The 23,248-nt window shown below is 21.4% G+C and overlaps 2 protein-coding genes and 1 non-coding gene across 7 annotated transcripts in view; all 3 read left to right on the top strand.

Moving 5' to 3' along the window:
• The first annotated feature begins 2,205 nt into the window (after positions 1-2,205).
• LOC122854353 (putative uncharacterized protein DDB_G0291812) overlaps positions 2,206-23,248 on the top strand; it is a 42,636-nt gene continuing 21,593 nt past the window's right edge. For 2 of the 5 annotated variants that reach the window (XM_044154899.1, XM_044154896.1), the window contains exon 1: positions 2,213-2,294. In XM_044154899.1, the coding sequence (XP_044010834.1) occupies positions 2,231-2,294 (64 nt within the window). In that variant the 5' untranslated portion in view covers positions 2,213-2,230. Of the gene's footprint in view, positions 2,295-10,219; positions 10,990-23,248 lie in introns of those variants that run through there. The other 3 variants (XM_044154897.1, XM_044154901.1, XM_044154898.1) reach the window with 3 other exon arrangements.
• LOC122854354 (exostosin-1) lies at positions 2,869-6,389 on the top strand. Its single transcript, XM_044154902.1, has 4 exons — positions 2,869-3,466; positions 3,574-5,537; positions 5,592-5,842; positions 5,907-6,389. The coding sequence occupies exons 2-4, from the start codon at positions 3,819-3,821 to the stop codon at positions 6,085-6,087; spliced, it is 2,151 nt and encodes a 716-aa protein (XP_044010837.1). The 5' UTR covers positions 2,869-3,466; positions 3,574-3,818; the 3' UTR covers positions 6,088-6,389.
• LOC122856062 lies at positions 16,197-16,414 on the top strand. Its single transcript, XR_006374132.1, has one exon. It is a non-coding gene; the product is annotated as a small nucleolar RNA U3 (small nucleolar RNA).

Genomic DNA, 23,248 nt, shown 5'->3' with positions numbered 1-23,248 from the left:
TATTTTTAAATTATTATTATTATTATAAAATTACCGACTTGTCGATAAGTAAAAAATTTATGGTAATGTATGAGCAGAGATCTACTTTTGGTACATAATTTGTCCGCTAGGTGGCTTATGGCTTTGTTCGAGTGAGGACGTGTGTCGTTTAGTGTCGTGACTTTTTTCACTTTTTTTTGCAATAATAATTGTTAAATAATTATAAATTGTTAATAAATCGGTTAATTAAATTTTTCTGAACAAAATGTGATATAATTTATTGGGGAAATTCGTGAATTTTAGCCAAAATTAATGGACCTGTCAAGACTCTTGGAGCTGACAAAGGCAATTGTTAATTTGTTGAGTAGTGGACAAATGGTATGTAAATATTATGTTTTTTCATTATTATTAATTATTTGGAGCATAAACAAACATAATTACGTAATTTTTATCAATAATTTTGACAAATTAAAATTATCAATTTGAGGTTAGGTTGTCATTTTTAACAAAGACAAAGAGATTGTCAATTTATTTATAAATAATTATAAATTTTTGATATTTATAGCATTGTTGTAGCATCCTTATTGTTTAACAATCGTTTTTTTATTAATAATAATCAAAAAAATGTGAAATATTTCAATATTAATTTTCCATTGTCTGAGGTCTTTGTCGGTTTTTAGTGTCCGTGTTTTGAGTCCATTTATTCACTTTTAGACTCAATTTTTTACTGTTAATTTGTTTAATTATTACTTATTTATTGCTTATTTATCTATTTTTTATAAATTTACTATTTATTTATTTGTTTAATTATCATTTATTTATTCATTTAATAATGCCATTTTTATTTATTCTTTCTTTGTTGATAATAATTACTCCAATTTGAAAATTATTCATAACATAATGTTTAATTAATATTTTTATTGTTTACAGATATATAACAACAAGTGTGACTAAAATATTTGATGTGCTTATGCAAATAATTCAAGAACATTATTAAAAATGGGACTAAACAAATGACTAAATTGGTTTGTCATTGGTGCCAAGATCATTTTTACAGTACAGTAAGTTATTTTATTTTTTATAAATAAAATTATTTATCTAATAATAATTTAATAATATATTGTTACAGTTGCATTAAATTTATTCATGGCTGAAACACTAAGTCTTGCCAATTTATGTAATATCAGATTTGCATAATGAAAAAAGAAGAATGTGAACAACTAGGACTGCGTAAATGCTTAAGTATAACATAAACAATAGCAAGTAAATGATTATAGTGTTAAAAGTGTCATTAAGTACGTTGTCGATTTTAGTTTGTGTTACCAAGTGCTTTAGAAATTAATCAAATTGTTTATAAACTATTTGACAATTCAACAATCATCAAATACTGGTACACTTGAACCAGCAATAAAATGAGCATCAAGACCATCTACATGATATGTTTATGCTTCAACAATGATGAGTCCCTGATAATGAATAATCATTACTCAATTATTTACATATTGCAAGTGCAATTGAATCCAAAACATGTCAAGTTTAAATGAAATCCAGCAAGTCATGAGTTATCTGATATGATTTATCAATCTTTTACTGGAGCAATGGTGCTGATATTATTGACTCTCATGCTCTCTCTAATGCACCAGTTAAAGTTGTTGTTGTTGTTGTTAAACGTTTGCCAATTTTTATTGTAATTGTCTTTGGTAAAGTGCTGGTACTGCTCCATCAATAACAACATGTTGGTCTTGAGAGAGTTTAGAGTAGTTGAGAGAGCAGTTGAGAGTGGTTGAGAGCATCAGAATATACTGCCTCTAGCAAATGGCTTGCCTCCTCTCTGCTCCTCTCTATCCAATACCTTGTTTACATCAAAGAGCTTGCCGCTATAGCAACGGTGTGTATATTATCAATTCAGCCGACAACTCGAGACACCTTTCAAATAATAATAATAGTATAGACTATATTTGAAAATATAATATTACAATTTATTATAATTTTTAAACAATCGAGTCAAATAGTTTATCATCAAGTAAATATCTATAAGATAAGAGACTAACAAAAACTTTATTGGGTACTTACAAGTGGTGGTAGTGAAAAGCAGTGAAAAGTGTTTTTACAAAAGTTTTAGTGAAAAGTGTGGTGCAATCATTGTTTTGTGTAGTGCAGTGTAGTGCTTGTGTGTGTGATCATTGAACCTGTTGATAACCAGATTGAATCATCACATGAACTACATGGAGTGCAGCATCCTCTGGTCTTCATGGATTGCAGTATCCTGAGCAATTTTGATGACCAGCGTTGGAAGATGAACATCCGCGTAAAAGGTAGGATTTTATTTAATTGATGTAATTGCATATTTGATCTTGGTTTATATTATTATAAATTTAAATTTGCTGCTTAGAGCGCAATCATATTTTTTAATTTTTTTTTTCATATCGCTTGTGATACGTAATTTAAAGCTTTAATGCATGTCAAACAATACAGTGTTTCAATTTTTTAAATTTATTTTTAATATTAAATAAACACTTGTTACTTGTACATGTATGTTTTTTTATTTATTAATAATTTTAATTGAAAATACGCGGTAAATAAATCAAGCTACCATTTAATTTTTTTTTTCATATAGTTTTATAATGTGTCATTTGAAGATTTAGTGCAAGTGTTTCATTTATTTATTTATCGAGTAAGTATATATTTTATTTTATTTTAAATACTTTTATGATGTTAATTAAAATATTTAGTATTTATTTTTCAAATAATATAACACTCTCTAATGTTAAAAACAGACAGCCATCTTATCGACTAATGTTGATTGTCTTTGTCCTTGTTGCACACACAACATGATAATAATGACGTGATAGACCTTTTTTTTTTTTTTTGCTCCAATCTGTTAATCTTTACACACCGGAATGTCATGGCTTCATTTGCATTTTAATAATAATATAAAAAAAAAAAATAATAATATCTATTCACTGCACTTATGTTGAATGAGCATTATCATCAATTGTGACGTGTATATAAAGTGATTTAAAAATATAATATTATCAGTGATAAAGCATTGCTCTTTGATAGTCAAATACTAACCTATAATTCTCATAAGTTTTTTTTTTTTTTTAAACAATAAATGACAATAGTGTATCAATGATAAATCAACAAAGAAAATAATACACGTGATAAATTTTGCTCTTATTAAATAATCAAAATAAATTAATTGTTGTTGTGTTGTGTGTGTTTTTTGTTTGTTTGTTGGATAAATATAATAATCAAAAGTCAAATGAAAAAAAAATAAACAACAATTGTTTGTTTATAAAACGTAAAACAATAATGAACAGATCAATAGTAATTAATTGTTGATATTATATTATTTATCAATAAATGTTTATTGATGTATTTGGACATTTGACAATTGCTCCATGTTGCAATTTGGAGAAACGACAAGCCAAGCACGTCGCCGAAGGCGATTATTCGCTTGGCTGTCATCTCCAATATTTCAAAGGTAATTATATAATATTATTTTATCAATAATAAAATTACTTTTAATTATAAAAAAAAAAAAAAAATATTGTCAATCAACACTTGACCTTTATCATTATTTTATTTCAGCAATATAACACAGTGGAGTCAATTATCATCTAGTGACATTAAAATGCCATATAAACATAAAGAAGATTTAAAAATTATTTACAACAACAAGGCCATAAATACGTACTAGTTATTTTTTAAAAAAATGATAGACTAAGAATATACAAAGAAAAAAAAAAAAAACAAACAAAGCCATAAAACTGAAAAGAAAAAGTTTAAAAAAGTTGCTGTTAAAAAAAAAAGTGATTAATAAAATATAAAATAATATGCAAGCAAAAAAACGTTATTTATTGTTATTTGTAACAATAGCATTTTTGGGATATTGTTATTTTGGTGGTTATCGTTTAAAAAGTAATAATAAAAAATTAATAAATGATAAAAAAAAAAATGAATGTTGGGAAAATTTACCATCATATACATCAATAATTGATGAATTTAATGATAATAAAATAATAAATAAAAAAATAATTAATAGAGAATTAAAAAATCCATTAAAAGATTGTCGTATGAATACATGTTTTGATTATGAAAAATGTAAAAATGGTTTTACAGTATATGTTTATCCAGTTGATGATACAATAAGTCCACTTTATCAAAAAATATTAAATGTCATAACTGAATCACGTTATTATACATTAGATCCAACAAAAGCATGTTTATTTGTGCTATCATTAGATACACTTGATCGTGATCCATTGTCAACTGAATTTATTCATAATTTACCAACAAAATTATCACGTTTAAAATACTGGAATAATGGAAAAAATCATTTAATATTTAATTTATATTCTGGTACATGGCCAGATTATAAAGAATCTTCATTATCATTTAATATTGGTTATGCAATGTTAGCAAAAGCAAGTATGTCAGAATTTAATTTACGTACAGAATTTGATGTATCAATACCATTATTTGGTAAACAACATCCAGAAAGAGGTGGTGAAGCTGGACAAGCTAATGAAAATACATTTCCAAATGTTAAAAAATATTTAGCAGCATTTAAAGGTAAAAGATATGTACATGGTATTGGATCAGAAACAAGAAATGCACTTTATCATTTACATAATGGTAAAGATCTTGTATTTGTAACAACATGTAGACATGGTAAAGCATGGCGTGAATTACAAGATGAACATTGTCAACAGGATAATCAAGAATATGATAATTATGATTATGATGTATTATTATTAAATTCAACATTTTGTCTTGTACCAAGAGGAAGAAGACTTGGTAGTTTTAGATTTTTAGAGGCACTTAGAGCTGGTTGTATACCAGTTATTCTTAGTAATGGTTGGGCATTACCATTTAATGAACGTATTGATTGGAAACAAGCTGTTATTTATGCTGATGAAAGGCTGTTATTTCAAATACCTGATATTTTAAGATCTGTATCAAATACAAAAATTCTTAAATTACGTCAACAAACACAATTTCTTTGGGAAAGATATTTTTCATCAATTGAAAAAATAATATTTACAACATTTGAAAATATACGTGAAAGATTACCATGGGAAGGTTCACGTGATAGATTAGTTTGGAATGGTTATCCTGGTGCATTAGCAATATTACCAAAATTTTCTGATACTGAAGAAGAATATCCATTTACAGGAAGTGATCCAGGTAATACATTTACAGCAATTATTTATTCACAACTAGGATCAACAGCTGTATTGTATCGTTTATTAAAAAATGTTGCTAAAAGTAAATATTTAGATAAAATAATATTATTATGGAATTCTGATTCACCTGTACCTAGACGACCACGCTGGCAGGGTATTAAAATGTCGATAAATATTATTGTTGCTACTGGTATATCACAAAGATTTTATCCACATTCACAAATTAAAACAAGTGCCATATTATCATTAGATGAAGATGTTACACTTAATACAGATGAAATTGATTTTGCATTTGTTGTATGGCAATCATTTCCAGATAGAATTGTTGGTTATCCAGCAAGATCACATTATTGGGATGATTCAAAGGTATGTAAATGAGATTATTTGTTATAATTATTTTATAATTATTTTTTTTTATAGCGATCATGGGGTTACACAAGTAAATGGATAAATGATTATAGTATTGTATTAACTGGTGCTGCATTTTATCATCGTTATTATAATACACTTTATACTGAATTATTGAGTACAACTTTACATAAAACTGTTGAACAATCACAAAATTGTGAAGATATACTTATGAACTTTTTAGTAAGTCATGTTACAAGACGACCACCAATTAAAGTTACTCAACGTAAAATTTACAAAGATACAACAGCTGCAGGAACCAGGTTAATATTTTATTTTTTAAAAAAGTTTTACAATATATATTTTATTTTAAAAAATTATTTATAGATCACCATGGAATGATCCAGATCATTTCATTCAACGACAAACATGTATGAATACATTTGTTGCTGTATTTGGTTACATGCCTTTACTGAGATCAAACATGAGGCTGGATCCCGTGCTATTCAAAGATCCTGTCAGTAATTTACGTAAAAAATATCGACAAATTGAATTAGTCAACAACTAGCTTTTTATAATCAACAGAAATTAATTTAATTAATTAATAAACAACGTAATTATTTATATAAATATTTTTTTTTTTTTTTGTTTAGTATAAAATTAATGATATTGAATAACCACATGAATATTTTTTTATTTTATTTATGTGGATTTATTTATCATTGATGAAAAATAAAAAAAAAAAAAAAAATACGACAAATTATTTCAAGAAAAAATAATTATCTTGTCAATTCCTATTGTAAATAAAATACCTTCATATATAACACAATATTATATATATAAAAATAAAAAATAATTATTTAACAAATATATTTTGTTTCATTTTGTTTTTAAAGGTTCAAGGGAGATTATCATATTGAAAAATTAGAAATTGTACCCTGACCTGTCTTAATAATTGGTGAGTTTTTTTAAAAAAAATTCTTTTTAATTTGTTACTCATCAATGTTTACAATCTTTAATTTTATTCAATATTTCAAAACAACATAATACTTAAATTAAATAATAAAAAAAAATAAAAATATACATTAATAGTTAAAACCAGGACGCAATGAAGGTCTTGATTTCGCTTTTGCGTGCCAATTTATATATTTTACAATTAAATTTATATAAATTTAATTTAAAATTTATATATATCCTTGTGGTTTTATTTATATATATTTGTTTATTTTACATGAATTTAATTATTTTATTAAAGTATTGTCACAAATAAAAATGTAGATAAATTATTTACTCTCATAATAAAAACGGAAGTTAAAAATAAAAAATAATACTTTTTAGATAAAGGTATTATCCATGAGATTATTGTATAAAGATATGTACACGGTGTATATATTAATGTAATACTGGTAAAAGATCGGGTGAATGGTTTTTTACTTTGTCCGGGTTTATTTCGTCCCACGCTGGGGCGGACGGTGGCCCGCGGTATAACACGAGTTTATTGCGAAATAATCAAGTTGTTTTATTTAATTTTTTTTTTTTTTTTTTCATTTTTCTCACTTACATTTATCTCATTCTCATGTTTAAAATTTATTAAACAAAAAAAAAACACTCATATATTGTCATGAAATTAATTCAATTCAATGTCAAATTAAATTTACTTTTTAAACAAAAAAAAAAATAAAAAGAATTAAAATAAATAATAATCAAATATACAAATAAAATAGAATCAATTAACTAATAATAATTATTCTATGCATGATTAGGCAAGATACTTAATGACAACGCATAAATGAAAAAAAAAAAAAAGGAAAAAAAATTTAGCCTAATTTGTTTAGCTACTTGTTTGTCATTGTAAATAAATTTAAAATTTGATATATTAATTTTTAAAATTATTTAAATATTATGTTTGTTTAATTTGACAATATATAAAGTTGAATTAATTTTTTTTTTTTTAATTATTTTTTAATCGAAAGCAGTAATTAAATTGAAGAAAAAAAATTTAAAAAATTAACCATAATCCCGTGCGTCACGCGTCGAAAAATAGAAATCGGTCAAAACTTAATAAATTGACCCATTTCTTTTGAATTTATATATATATTTTTTTTTCGAATCTTACTATTTTACACAATCTGTATATTATTTCATTTTTTATTATCGATTACGATCATTTTAAATGAAATTATTTATAAGAATGCATGACATGAAAGAATTACTTTTTATTATAACATTTATTTATAATAATAGTAATAATTTATATGAAAAAAAAAAGTATATATACATTTTAATAATAAAAAAAATATAATCAAACCCCTGAGAATCCGTTCACTGTTACGATATTGTATTCAAGCATAACTTTGCGTGTGTCTATATGTTTGTGCAAATGATTGTTCAAGGTAAAAAGAAAGGTTAATATATATCTTAGGTAATACGCGCCCAGTTTATAGAATAAATTGTTTATTATTATTTTTTTTTTTTTTATAAATAATTTTTCCACAAACAATATTTCATCTTTTTTTTTATTTGCAACAAAGCATTGTTGTTATCGTTGTTGTATTAATTAATCTTCAAGGTATTTATAGAATTTTTGTTTTTTTGTTTTTGATCTATTGTTATATCCGGTTTGCATAAATAAAAAAAAAAAATTTTTTTTATTTTTAAAACAATGGGAAATGAATCTTTTTAAGGAATCTTCATGATTACATTTAACATTAATTTATGTTTTTTATAAATTCATTTTTTTAAAATTCCAATAGATGAAAATTTATAAAAAGAAAATTTTTATTAAAGTTTTAATATTTATTAGTAATTAAAATAAATATTAATTTAATTTAATATTAATTTAAATTAATATCTGTGAATATTTTCGACATGGAAAAATTAAATAACAAAGAATTATTCGGTAAATTAATTGTGCTTTTTAATTTTTTTGTTTGATATAAATTGTGCAAGATAAAATGCTTGAAGAATATATATCGCGTGCATATATGTTAAATTAAAAATAGGTTTAGACAGTAGGCAGTATGTGATTAAAACACTTTGAATTATTATTAACAAATCTGACGCGTTTACTTTTGTTTATATATGTTTATTTTATTTTATTTTTTTTAATTATACTTTTTAATATATATCTATATATAGCCGCACCCCGGAATATTAAAATTGCGGAATAGATATTCTATATTCACTGTGAGATTAGTGTTCAGGGTTAATTATTTTATATAAATTGTTGATCTTTTAAAATACACACAAATTGTTATTCAATTTTGAACGATTAATGTCAACTTTTAAAATGAAAGTTATACTATTTTTAATTGAGTCTCGATAATGTACTTGACATCGAAAAAAAAAATACAAGAAAACAAATTTAGAATTAATTAATTCAAATATTTTATATAATCAATATAGTTTTTTTTTTTTTTTCACAATATTTGTTTTACGATTTAGAAAAAAAATTACAAATTATTTTTGAATTAATATATGGATCGATTTATTGAGGTATTTATAACGTTGAATTCCTTGATCAAAAACCTTGACCTTTTATTTTCAATAACAGATCATTTTATCGATTTAAATTGATTGATCAAATAGACCACCAAAATTAAACTAAAAATAATGAAAATTAAAAAATAACTAAAAAAGCCTAATTTATCTATTGAAATGAACTTTCTAAAATTTAATAACTTTCATTGTCACAATTGAAAACTCAAAATTTAAAAAAAATTTAAAAAAAAAAAAAAGTTTCACGAGTATAAATCTAAGTAATGTGTATTCACTTGAATTTTTTTATTTATTTCTTTTTCTCATACTTTCATTTGTTATATTTTTTTAAATTCATCACGGAAGCGTTATTTTATTAATTCATTCAAGAAAAAAAAAAAAAAGGAGAAAAAAAATGATGAATTAAAATGTCATTTATGAATATCAAAAAATTTAATTTATCAAATTCTTTCTATACACACTACCAACACTTTCTTTCGTTATTAAAAATTTTTTTAAAATTTATTTGAAAAAATATAATCGCGTTTTAATCAGGCATAAAAAAAATTAATTTATCACTTGAAGAAATAAAAAAATTAAATTTTAAATTGATTAATTAAATAACATTCTAAAATATTCAAAAAAAAAAAAAAAACAAACATGATAAAAATACTTTCAATATACATTTTGTATAATAAAATGAGAAAAATTTTTTTTTTCTTTTTTGTGTGTTAAATAAATATTTCACGACATTGAGACAAAGAGGGTTGGTCCACAATCACCAAGGTCCAGTGATTGTTTGAAGGTAAAAGAAAAAAAAAAAATAAAAATTGCAAAATATGTTGAAAAAAAATTTTTAAATATGCAACTGTGTAGTCATTTCAAGTGCGTTGGGTAAAGTAAGAGGTGCAGTAGGAGGTTTTTTTAAAATACGGGGGAAAAATTTTTCTAATGATTCTAATGTTGATGATGTTGATGATGTTGATGGTGGTGGTGAATCAAGTTGTAAAGGTGGGGCAATTAATAGAGGGGAAATTTAAATACAAAATATATACACATTGAATTTTTAAATTAACACTAAATTATATATATATATCCCCCAACATGATACTTGTAACAACTCCCTTCTTTGTAAGACGTTTTTTTTTTTTAAAAACGCTAGAAAGGTGACTATGCCAAGAAGACCAGCAAAGGTATTGAGCATGACTTGAACGTATTCAGTCACCTTTCTCTCGTCGTGACCGAAACATATGTTTTTTTTTTTTTTTTGTTAAATCGTCAATGGCGCACTCCACGCATTGAGTTTGGCCAAAATATAATTTTTTTTTTTTTAATTGAATAATTTTTTATTGAACAATATTATTCAGCTAATTTATTTTAATTATTTTTATATTGTTTTTTTTTTTTTAAAGTGTATGTACGGTTTATCGCGATCACTCTTGATTTCAATTTTTAAATTTAAATCGTTTCGCGCTCATCATCATCAACTGCAGTTACAGTATTTATTTGAATTTTTTTTTAAAAATCACACTGAAAGTGTTTTTATATTAAGTGAATATTAATATATAAATTTTCTTTTTTTTTTTTTTTTTTTTATCGTTCGGTTGAGTCGAAAAGAAAATTTTTTTATCTTTTTTGTGTGAATATATATATGATTTTTTTTTTTTTACTCTTGATAGAAACGGCTCGTGATTAAAGTTTCACCTGTTTACTGCACGCGTGCTTCTTCAATGTTTACATTTCAAGAGTGACGTTATTTTATTTTACAAATAAAAAAGTAAAATTTCGGTCGTAAAAATACTTTTTTTATAAAAAAAAATTAATATTTATTAATTTAATAAGAAAATTGTAAATTTAATTAATAAAATATTAATATTCATTGTGATATATTATCAAAAGTGTGTGAAGATATTTGAAAAAAAAAAAAATAAATAATACAAGATGCTACTTGTTGGCAATTTGTTGATGATACTGGCGGTTTTCTCCCGAGTGGGTGAGTTAATATGAATTTTTTTTTTTTTTTATCCTTGACATTATTATTTAATTATTTATATCTATTTATTTTTAAATCTTTTTAAGGATTAATACATAGATAGATATTTTTTTCTTTTAAAAAAAAACATAAATGGTTTATTAAATGTTTCAAATTGTTTGTTGCATAAATAATTGTGCGTTAATGCATTTGGAAAATAATTTAATGATGTACCATTTATTTTTTAACTTAATCGCATTTATATTTTTTTTTTTTGTTTACTTATTTATTTATTATTATTATTTTAATTATTTTTAATAAATATATATACAATGTAGTTAAATATACATCTGTATTGCTAAAGGGGTGACAAAAAAATAATTTTTTTTTTTATGCTGTAAAGAGACTGGTGAAAATGTCAATTTACGTAATCGCAGAGTATGCGAGTTGGATAACCGGTATCAAGTGTGGAAATTAAATTAATTATTATTTATCTTAAAGGGTGAGCTTGAGGGTTGACCGCAGGGTTTATTTTTTTTTTTTTATTTATTTTTTCACTCTCTTCTTTGATTTTTAGTTTATCGTGATCTTTTTTTTTTGCTTCCTCATTGTTAACTCTCACTTTTTTACAATGGTAATTAAAATTTTATTTATTAACAAACAAAACAAACGAAATATCAAATTTGAATATATTTTAAAAGACTAATTTTTCTTTTTAATTAGAAATAATTAATTTGTTTTTTTTTTTTTGAAACGAAAATTATTGTTGGATTTAAAATACTTGAATAAATAAAAAAAATAATATTTGTCATATTTATAAAATGAATTTTTTAAAAATATATTAAATTAAATTATTTTACGTAAATTTATTATAAAATTAAAAGGTCATAATTACAATTTATAATTAATTATTATCAAACACACTTTCATATAAAATTTTCAACGAGAAAAAAAAAAAATAATAATGCAAATTTTATATTTTTTTATATTTTAATTCAAGCGTAACAAGTATCTCAGCATTATAATAATTACATCTAAAATAGAAAAAAAAAAAAAAAAAATGTTTTTATTTTTATTGTTTAACTTGGGATGAGATTGAATCGTGAGACAATAAAAAAAAGTGACTGCATAAGACTACAGGGTGAAATAATATATACGTAAAGAAAAAAAAAAAAAAAACAATTTTATAATAATATAAAAATAAGAAAGAACATTTTGCTTCTTCCAATTGTTCCTATGTATATATTATATGTAACAGCCAGAAAGTCTTGGAAATATATTTTGCAATTATTTAACACTCGTTATATACGTCAAATTCATCTACTTAATGCAGCTCATTTACTTTGTTACCTACATTTTTTTTTTTTTTTACTTCCCATTTTAAATTATTATAATATATACTATGGAGAAATTTTAATACTTTAAATAAACAACTAATTTTTTTATTTACGAAATAATCGCACTTAATGTAATTACCGCATCAAAATTTAAATGGATTTTTGCATTTTACCAACTTATCTTTTTATTTTTCAATACAAATTTTATAATATTTATATTTCAATTGTATTGTTATTCTTTTTTTTTTTAAATAATACTCTTTTTTTTTTTTTTTTAATTTTTATTTGTAATATTTTAGATTAAAAAAATCATATAAAATATCAACGAGATTCTATTTACTGTTTTGTATAATATGTGGGTGTTATTTTCATGATCTTACAATTATTTTATTCATTCAGAAAAAAAATAAACTAACAACACTCTGTAATGTAATTTATATTATTTATCATTATTCATTTGATAAAAAAAATTACGTGTTATATATTTCTTATTTTATTTTAACTGTTTAAAAATTTTTAAATATAATTTTTTTTTTTTTATTTTTAAAATACAACAACGAGTACATATAAAAATATATATAATTCTTGAAATATAATATATATTTATATATAGACCTTGGTATATAAATAATCACAAAATAATAATTAAAAAAAAAAAAATGGTAATATTTATAACACTGAAATGAAAGAAATGGAATTTAAATTCCTTTTATGATGGAAAGAAAACAATTCCATTTTTACCTTGTCATTATCCTTCCGCAAAGTTTCACCATTTGTGAGAAATATTATAAACAAGTATGTGTTCTTCAACAACTTTTATATAGACATTTAAAATATATAAATAATATTCGCTGCTTTTTTTTTTTTACAATTATATTTGATAGTTTTGTTCCAATCGTGTATCTTTAACAAGCATCAAATGCCCCATAAAATAAATCCACATGTATAAATAATAATTTACTGCTATTATAATGAAATTCTATAAAATAAATGTTATATCATTAAAATTCACATGTTTTAACATGTTGTATATATATGAAAATAATTTTCAAGGGTTTTATCAAAAGTTTATCTTGTCAATTTGTATATGTACATACCTGCTTTTATATTTTTAAAAAAAATTTAAAAAACAACATTCACGCAGTATAAACAAGACAAAATAAAACTACCATATGTCTATGCAAAATTTATAATCAATTTTTTTTTTTAATCTATTTTGTCCCTTTTGTCATTGACAATATCTTGTTTTTATATTTATTTTTTATATTTACAATTGCAAGATTTTAAAGCTTGATTGTATAACAAACCTTTATACAAGTTGAAGTCCTTTAAAGTCACTTGTGTATATTATCATCAAGGACTGCTTTCAACATGCTTTTTTTCTATTTTTTTTTTTTTTTTTAATTGTTGCATTGTTTGCATTCACAAGGAGCAACATAATTCATCACAAATGTCTATAACAACATTGCTATATATTTGCATTCCAATATGTCATTTTAAAACGACAATTATTGATATATCCAATTGCTTCAAGGTTTCATTGTTTAAATAAATAAAAATTTATAAAATGTCAAGCTTAAATAAATATATAATAACAAAACAATATAATAACTTTTTTTTTTTTTTAATAAAAATTTGTCTAGACGTATAAATTATAATATTTTATTTAAATATATAAAACTTTGAATTTTAAAAATTAAAAATATATATTTATCATTTTTTTTTTTTTTTCATAGATAAAATTTAAAATAAAAAATAATATTCTAGTTGTACTTGCAGTGTATTGTAGATAATAATATACCTTTTGCATTTATGCTGTATCATTGATGATAAAATACGATCGTTCATGTTTCTATTCAAAGCAAGTTTACATGTTGTTAAGTTGATTTGGCTAAAATAAAATTATTCCCTTATATTTATTTTTTAAACATACAATTTACCTTCAACACCCACATATACAACTAGTATATAAATTTAATCCCAGTTGGAAAATTCAAATAAAAAATTAAACTGATTTTTCATATATAATATTTTCTTGTCATCTTGTAATATACCGTTGTAATTTCTTGTTTATCTATTTTTTCTATTAAAAATAACAATAATTATTATTATAATATTCGTAGATCATGACATTTAACCACAAGTTTTTTATATAAATTTATTTTTTCAATATGCGTTCATCATAAATATTTATATGTATATATTTTTTTTTACACAAGTTATTTTGCAATAAGCTTCTGCACAAAAAAAAAACAACTTAACACTTGTATATATCTATTATTTAATATTATTATTGAGCTAATAATGACAATTATATTTTTAATACATATAAATTAATGAAAATAAAATATATATACAACTTGTTTTATATATTAGCATAATTGTTATTTGTCATTTATCAAATGAGCAATATTAAATGTCTTTTTAAATAAGTACTTTCGCGGTTATAATAAAGTTCTGATAGGTATATATATATGTTAATTTTCTGTCTGCATATTGCTAAGTGTCTATCGAGTTAATAGGAATTCAGGATTGAAAAAAAAATAAAAAATAATAAAATGCATGTGTATATAAATTTAATAAAGCTGGTATTTTTTTTTTTTTGAAAGATATATTCACGGAAAATAATAAATTATTATTTTTATTACAATTAAAATATCAAAATTAAATTATAATGAATTTATTTGATGGAGGTATAACAAGATGAATTATTTATTTTTAATTTTATAATTTTAATAATGTGTGCTGATGTAATTTGTATATAAAATGATGTACATGTACTTGCAAAATTAGATATTATGATTTTTAAATAATTTATATTTATTTATAACGTGGTTAATTTAAAATTTTATTCAATGACGTATTATTATAAATAAAATATAGTTGGTTTTAAATTTAACAATTTATATATTGAATAAATTAATTTATATTTTTTATTTATTTTTCAAAATTCTAATCAAAATTTAATTGATAATTGATTTAGATAAAAAATGATTAATTTTTTTTTTTTTTTAGTTTGATAATACTTCCGAGTAGAGTTTGCGCAATACTTTATATTTATTTCCGGGTTAACTAGTAGTCTAGATCGTTTTTAAAGAAAAGGTAAAAAAAAAAAAAAATAGGAAATTGTATTAAACAGTTATTAAGAAATCTTGTGTATAAATAATAAATGCAGTTTACTAGCTCTATAGTGTTCTCGGTGAAAAGTTCATATACATTTAAACTAGCCGATTACGTTAACTCACCTCGTAATTTTTCAGCACATCAGGTCAGATGTTCTCTGTCGATGCGCAATTGGTAATTAGTATGCATCGTTCAATCATGAGATTTTATAAATTATTACAAAATTTTTTTTTGTTTTTTTTTCACATTCTCATTGTACTATATTTATTTTAATTTTTTTTTTCTAAATATTCTCACAATATAACGTATTCATGAAAATATAAAAAATTTATTTTAAAAAATTTTTTAAAATATTATTATTAAATATTGGCATGTGGCCTATTACGTCATTATAGAAAAATTTTCACTTGATGAAAGATCAATTTCACAATTGACGAGAGTTTAAAATGGTGTTTATTTATTTTTCATTACAACAATCATGTAATTATAATTTTTTTTTTTTCTTTTCAATAAACAGTGTTGATTTAATGTTTTTTTTTTTTTGTGGATAATTTAAATATTAATAATATGTTAATGTCATTTAAAATATTATAAATTATCTTTTGAACTAAGCTGCTTATTATTTTTTTTTCAAGTTAGATTTTCTATTTTAAAGATTAGAAGTATAGTTTAATTTTTAGCCACTAGGTGTTAAAAGTCGTAAATTTTTTTTACTTGTTATTTGTAATTTTAAATATTTAAAGATTTTAGAGAAGCGAGGGTTTAGTTAAGATCATACTTCACAGGATCATTTCTGTAGTATATCTTCACATTCTCTCTACTTAACAGTTGAGTTGATGCAGCCATGATGAAGAGGTATAACCCTCTTTCCTGAGCGTGAGGAAGACTTGAGGAACCAATTTCTTGTTGGTCTCTCAAGTCATCGATGATCGTTCACCTCTTGCATTTTGTGTAGGAGGCCTGGAAAGTTGGGTATTCTGAGTGGTCCTCTTATAATTTAATTTAAAAATAATATCTATCATTAATAATTGTCCTATGATATTTTAATATTTTATTACAAGCTAATCAAATTATTTTCTAGTTTTTTTTTTTATTATTTTCATACAGAATAATTTATCTATAAGTACTTGTTTATATTTTCTTTTTTTATACTCTATTTTATCAACTTACTTTTGTTTAAAATATTTTAATATATCCAAAAAAAAATTCATTAATATTTATGGACTTACATTTATTACCTATTTTTCAATATTTTATTACAACAAGTAAAAGTGAAAAATCACTGTGTCTTAAAGTGATTTAATTTAATCTTTTTTTTTTTTTTTCTTAACAATCTGTAATAACTATTTCAATCTTTATTGCCCTGTTTATTTTTTTATTTTTTATACAAATTGTAGTTAAATAAACCTTTCACTGTAAAACACTGGTCAATGAAAATATTTATATATAAAAAAGATTATTGCCAAAGTAGTTACACCGGTTTTATTTGTTAAAAAATTCCAAAAATATTATAATTTAGTTAAATTTTCAAATGTAGTTTTTTTTTTTATTAAATGTCGCAGTGGAATTTGATAAAAATAATAATCAAATGCCATTGACATTATTAAAAAAAAAAAAATAAGAAAATCATAGCCAGAGTCTTCTGACCTTTATAAAAAATCCCTCTTATCTGAAATTTTTTTAGAGCTATAAAAAATGTATTTTTTTTATTTCTTTATATACTCCCACTTGTTGTTTTTAATTTGTCGGCCAAAACTTTCCACCAAACTTGTACAAAAATAAGATTAAAAAAAAAATGAAAAAATTTCGTCCTTCAAAAGGTCGATTGTACACATTCACTTTCTTTCACTTGAACCCGGATTTAATTCATTCTCTTTAGTTAAATCCGGGAGTCCAAGGATCTCCTCCCTCGACATCAATATCAGTGTCAATTTTTTCAAGGACATAATCATAATTAAATTCTCCAGAATTATTTTTTTTTTATCAATTGCTTTCTCTTTCGAAATTAATACAAAAAAAAATTAGAATATATATTTTAATTTTGTCATTTAAATAATTTTTTTATCGTTTTAAATTTTAGATATTTAAGATGATATTTAATTTATAAAATAAATGAATATAAATTTAATATTTATATTTTATTATTTTATTTAATTGTTTATATAGAAAATGGAAAATTTTTTTAAACATAGTTGCAATATTATTAAAAGGTCAAGAACAAATTAGACATTTTATAATTATTTATATAAATTAAATATAAATTAAACTTAATGTTAATAATATTAACAATTATTTTTTTTATTTATATATTGATGGTTGTATGCGTGGTTGCAATTTTATTTTCTCACAAGAAAGGTTGAATTACGTCAATTTTTATAAAACGTCATGTTGCACTAAAAATGGTAGTAAGAGCTATGAACAAAAGTGTACCGAGGATAAATAATCAACTATTATATATACTCACACTTTTTATTTTACAATATATATACATTTATACAAAGATAAATTTTTTAAACAAAGAGTATATATTAACGATACAAATAATTTTTATTATATTATACAAATAAAATTAAAGGAAAAAATTTTCACACACGCAGATCTAATTTTCATATAAAAAAAAATAAAAAAAATTATTCAACTATAAAATTTAAATGATATAAAAAAAAAAAAAATATTATGTCGTCAAGTTGTAATTTTATATTTTGCAATATTAAGCTTTTCAAGGATTTATAAAATTTAATTTTTTTTATTTTCTTTTATGTATAGTTTTAACATTGAGATAATTTATTTTTATTATTTTGATTTATATTTTTCATTGAAGCATTTACAAATGAAAAATTAATATATTTTAAAAATTTAAAGAAAATGGATTGTATAAAATTTGATGATATGGTTTTTATTTATAAAAACATTAATGATTATAAAATTATGTGGTTATTTATAGTGTGTACTTTCTAGAGCAATATAAAAATATATATACCATATGTGCAGTTTAAATTTATACCTGTCTTTGAAAAATATCTGAATTGAAAGTGAATTATAATCACAATCTCATATACCTACTTGACGCGGTCATATTTTTTTTTATTTTTATATACAGCAATATTTTAATTTCCTTTTACCTGTCCCACTCCGGAAGGATATTACGTGCGTCTATGTATTTGCTCTATTTTAATATACAGCTAACAAAATAAATTGTCTCATTATCTCAGTTTGATAAAATAAAAAAAATTTGTAAATAAAAAAAAATTATAATTTTCTAATAAATCAATAATTGCAATTTTAAATTATTAATTTTTTTTTCAACATGAAGAACAAGTCTTTACACAAGGGAAAATGCAAAAAAAAAAAAAATTCAATAAATATTGATGAATTTATTTAACGTTGATAGTAAAAAAAAAAATACATTTTTTAATGAGAAAAAAAATAATATTCTTTGGTAAATAAAATGTGAAGTAAATTTATTAAAAAAAAAACGAGTTACCCTTTTAAAATAATATAAAAAAAAAAACAATAATAAATTATTTTTAAGAAAAATCTTATTGTAATTTATGAAGAATTATTTAATCATCTTTTTTTTTTTTTTTTTATGAAATATAAAAAATAAAAAAATAAAGTGTTAACGACAATGCAGTTATAAAAGTTTATAATATACATTAACTGTTCGGACTTTCTATGGGCCTCGGCCTCTATAGTAAAACCAGAAAACACCACAAAATTGAAAGTGAATCGAAATCTCAATCGTAACAATAATTTGTATTGAATATTATTTTTGTGTTCTCCAGGCTAATATTATTTATCGTATTATTAATATATACATTTCATAAATTCATTCTTTTTATTATTGAGTTTGAATTATCGTTTAAATATATATTTAAAAAAAAACATTCAATGGGATATGTCTTGAAAGAAAAACAATCTTTCATTTTAGTTGAAATCTTGTAACTTGTTTTTTCACCTTCAATCAAGGTTATTTTAATATTTCATTATTAAATTTGCATATCACATTGAACCAAATATTTTACCAAGTATATTAGTTGTGTTTTAAAAATTATTTTGAACAAGGCAAGGTGTGATTATATCTTTAAAGTTTCTTTTTAAAACAAAATTTGATAATTTATTTAAAAAAAAAAAAATTCAGTCCAACAATTAGACCGAAAACAATTCGTATATTGTTGTTTAAAGAAAGTGCACAAATTTATGCATATATCAACAAGATATATACACCGGAAGTAATAGAATAAAAAAAAAAAATATTTTTTTAAAATTCAAATTCTTGTTTATATTATCAGATAACAAATCATGCAAAAAAAAAAAAAATTATAATAAATTTTTTTTCAACCAATTTTACAACAAGTTAAAATGTATAATTTATATTTTTTTTTTTATTTTGCAAGAATAGCGTAATATTAGTTAAAAAATAATAAAAAAATATTGAAAAAAAAATTTAACAGATACTCGTATAGCCAGTCTTGAATCGGTTCAATAATATCAAGTAAAAAAAAAAAAATGTCACTCGTTTTTTTCGCAATATATAAATATCGAAAGTTGAAGAAAAAAAAATTGAAAAAAAAATTGGACTAAAAAAAAACTTTATATATTTTTTTAAAATTATTAGTTAAAAAATAATAAGTAATGAAAAAAAAAAAAAAATAATTGATTGCAAAATATATAAAATATTTTCAGTTGCAAATAAATAAATTAAAGGTGGGGATAAAAATAAATAAATAAAAGAGAAAGAGAGTTAAAAAGACAGCTGGGAAGTTGATGCAAAAAAAAAAAAAAAAAAAGAAATCACTGACGAGAGACTTACGTAAAAAAATTTTTATTGTGATCGATAGTGTCCAGCAATGATATATTTATATTTTATTGTGTAACTTTTATTAAACCCTCCAGGGATATGAATTTAATATATATTTTATAAAAAATATTATTGATAAAATAATCATACAAATATATTTTGATATTTTTATTTATATTATTGTGTTTTTTTTTTTTTTTTAACTTGATATCTACAGATATTATTAATGACATAAAAAAACCCCCGTCGTGAGCCTAATGAGAATCATAATTTTTCAAATATTACAGTACTTACATTTATAAAATCTCATATATTATATTTGACTTTTTATATTTATTTTTCTTTTGTTGATTAAAAAAATATTCTTTTTTATATTTTTCATGAATTTTAAATGGATATTTTATACTCTAATTTGTCTACAAGTTTTTTAAAAAAATAATAATTGGTATATATATAATGTTTCTTATTATTTTATTGACAAGTTTTTTAAAGAGTTTATTCTAGCTCTTGGTGTATTTTTTAATGAAGAATAGATTTTTTAAATTACTACAATTCTCGTATTTATAAATGTAAAATAAATCAATTTTAAAAAAATAAAATAATATAAAGAAACAATTTATTCTTGATCTATTTCCCACACACCTATTATAATTATTATTTTTTTTATTATTAATAAATATAATGTGTGGGATTTAGTTTTCAATGCTTGACCGAGAATATTAGAAGGGAATAATTTACATTGTTCACATGAAACGTTATAAATTTTAATTTTTTATTTCGTAATTTTTTAAATAAACAATAAATAAAATTAAAATCGATCATTTTATAATATATCATTAATATCTTTTTTCATTCAAACTTTGACATGTTGAATGATGAATTAATTTTATTTTTCTGGAGACAATTTTCTCTTATTATTGTTAATAATTTAAAAAACAATTTAATTTTTTTTTTTCATACAAATAGTAACGCAGAGATTTAAAATCGTGGGATTTTTTTTTAGCAAAAAGTTTTTTAAAAAATGAGGGTGTGTGTTATATACATGAATATAGAAAAAAATTATCATTACACATATCTTAATGATAAAAAAAAAATATTTAATAAACAATTTATATATTATTATTAAGATTGGGTGTGCCCCAGTAGAACATGTTAATAATTATTAATTTTTTTTTTGTTCAATAAATATTATTTCATTGATTTTAAAAGCTTTATTCTAAATATAATTTATTAGTCTTCAACATGTCAAAGTAATATCGAAATTTAAGTAACAAAAATAAGTGCATAAATATATGCTTGAAAAATTATTTAAAAAATGATAAATTGTATACATTGCAAAATTTACTTTTTGTTTGATTTAAATCGCGTTATGCTAGAATACATTGTAAATTTATAAATTTTAAAAGAAATAAAATTTATCATTCAATGGCCTCGAAAATGAGCCACCATTAGGACAATGAGAGAGTACATATATTTTTAGTAATAAACATGATATAAAATATAAAAAAAAAAAAAATAATGTAAATGATGACTTTACTACAAGCAGTGGCTATTAGAGTTATCTATCTATCTTTTCATCTATCAAAAATTATAAATCAGATATTTTTATTATTTGCTGTTGTTGTTGTTGATAATAATGTTGTTGTTTTTTTGTTGAGAAATAATTACTTTTTTTTTTTTATCATGTTCAAATAGAGGAAAGTTCACTCATATGAATCTCCACGTGTCCTCGATATTGTATATGATAAAAATAAATAACTGTAATATATTTTTAAAAAAATTATCAAGAAATACAAAAAATAAAATTATTTAATTGATAAAATTATTATAAAATATATAAAAAAATTTATTTTATTAAAAAATTCAAACTTAATTTTAATTTTTTTAATATAAATTAAAAATTAATTGAGTTTTAGTTACTATTTTTAAACTTTAATTATTTTTTTATTATACATTAGTTTTTTTTTTTTTTTAAATTAAAAATACAACATTTTTATTATTATGTTAAACTAAAAGAATAATTAACATTAATTATATCTGTGACAATATTATTAGCAACAAGATTAATTAATTTTTTTTTTTTCATTAAATAATTATTATAATTAAACTGTTGATAATTACATTTTTTATTTAAAATTTTTTTATTTATACACTTTGTATAATTTTTTTTTAAAATAGATATAATTTTTTGTAAATTATCAATTATATTATATAAACAATAACGATTGGATGATGGAAATTGTTTATTGTAATTTATCATATTTTGTAAAATATTTTTATATTCTTTTTCAACTGATTTTTCAATTCCATAAAACCAATCAAAACATCCAAGAATTTCTAAATCTGTCTCATTTTCATCGTAACAAACGTAAAATGCTTTTTTTGTTTCATTTTTCTGGATAATAAATTAAATATATATTATTAATAATTTTTATATTAAATAATACATCAAATTAAATACCGAAAATTGAAATTACCTCAACAAAATTATTGATAAATTTTTGATAATTAATTCTTTGATTTTTAAAACATTGTTTACTTTGATTTAATGCATTTTCTATTGTTTCATTGAGATTAATTTCTGTTTGTTCAGAACAACAATTTATTTTTTCTTCATTAATTTTACCTGTTTTAATAATTTTTTCTTTAATTAAATGTAAAATTGTCTTTTGAAATCTTTTAATTACTCGTCTAGCTTTTTTTTGTATTTCAGCTAATAATTCTTTGTGAATAAATTTTATAATATTCAAATTATAATCTGACAATTTTTTTTCCTAAAATAAAAATAGTAAATTATATATTTATTATTTAAAAAATATTTTAATCTTACCTTTTTAATACATTTATTGTAATTATTTTCAAAAATATTTAATTGACTATTTATTGTTTTTGTTGAGTTATCAATACACTCATTCATTCTAAATGAAAATATATCATTGAAATTTTTTAAATGTGTTGTTAATGTTTGATAAAATATATTCATTTCCATATTCATATTTTGAGTATTTTCATCAATGCA

Source organism: Aphidius gifuensis, linkage group LG4 (assembly GCF_014905175.1).
Source record: "Aphidius gifuensis isolate YNYX2018 linkage group LG4, ASM1490517v1, whole genome shotgun sequence".
Classification (NCBI taxonomy): Eukaryota; Metazoa; Arthropoda; class Insecta; order Hymenoptera; family Braconidae; genus Aphidius; species Aphidius gifuensis.
This window is presented reverse-complemented; position numbering and strand designations above follow the sequence as displayed.

Bases quoted from the DNA above. Each gene is read 5' to 3' on its own strand.
- LOC122854354 (XM_044154902.1), top strand. From the start codon at position 3,819: ATGCAAGCAAAAAAACGTTATTTATTGTTATTTGTAACAATAGCATTT. The intron at 5,538-5,591 runs GTATGTAAATGA...TTTTTTTTATAG, and splicing joins ATTATTGGGATGATTCAAAG to CGATCATGGGGTTACACAAG. The intron at 5,843-5,906 runs GTTAATATTTTA...AATTATTTATAG, and splicing joins ACAACAGCTGCAGGAACCAG to ATCACCATGGAATGATCCAG.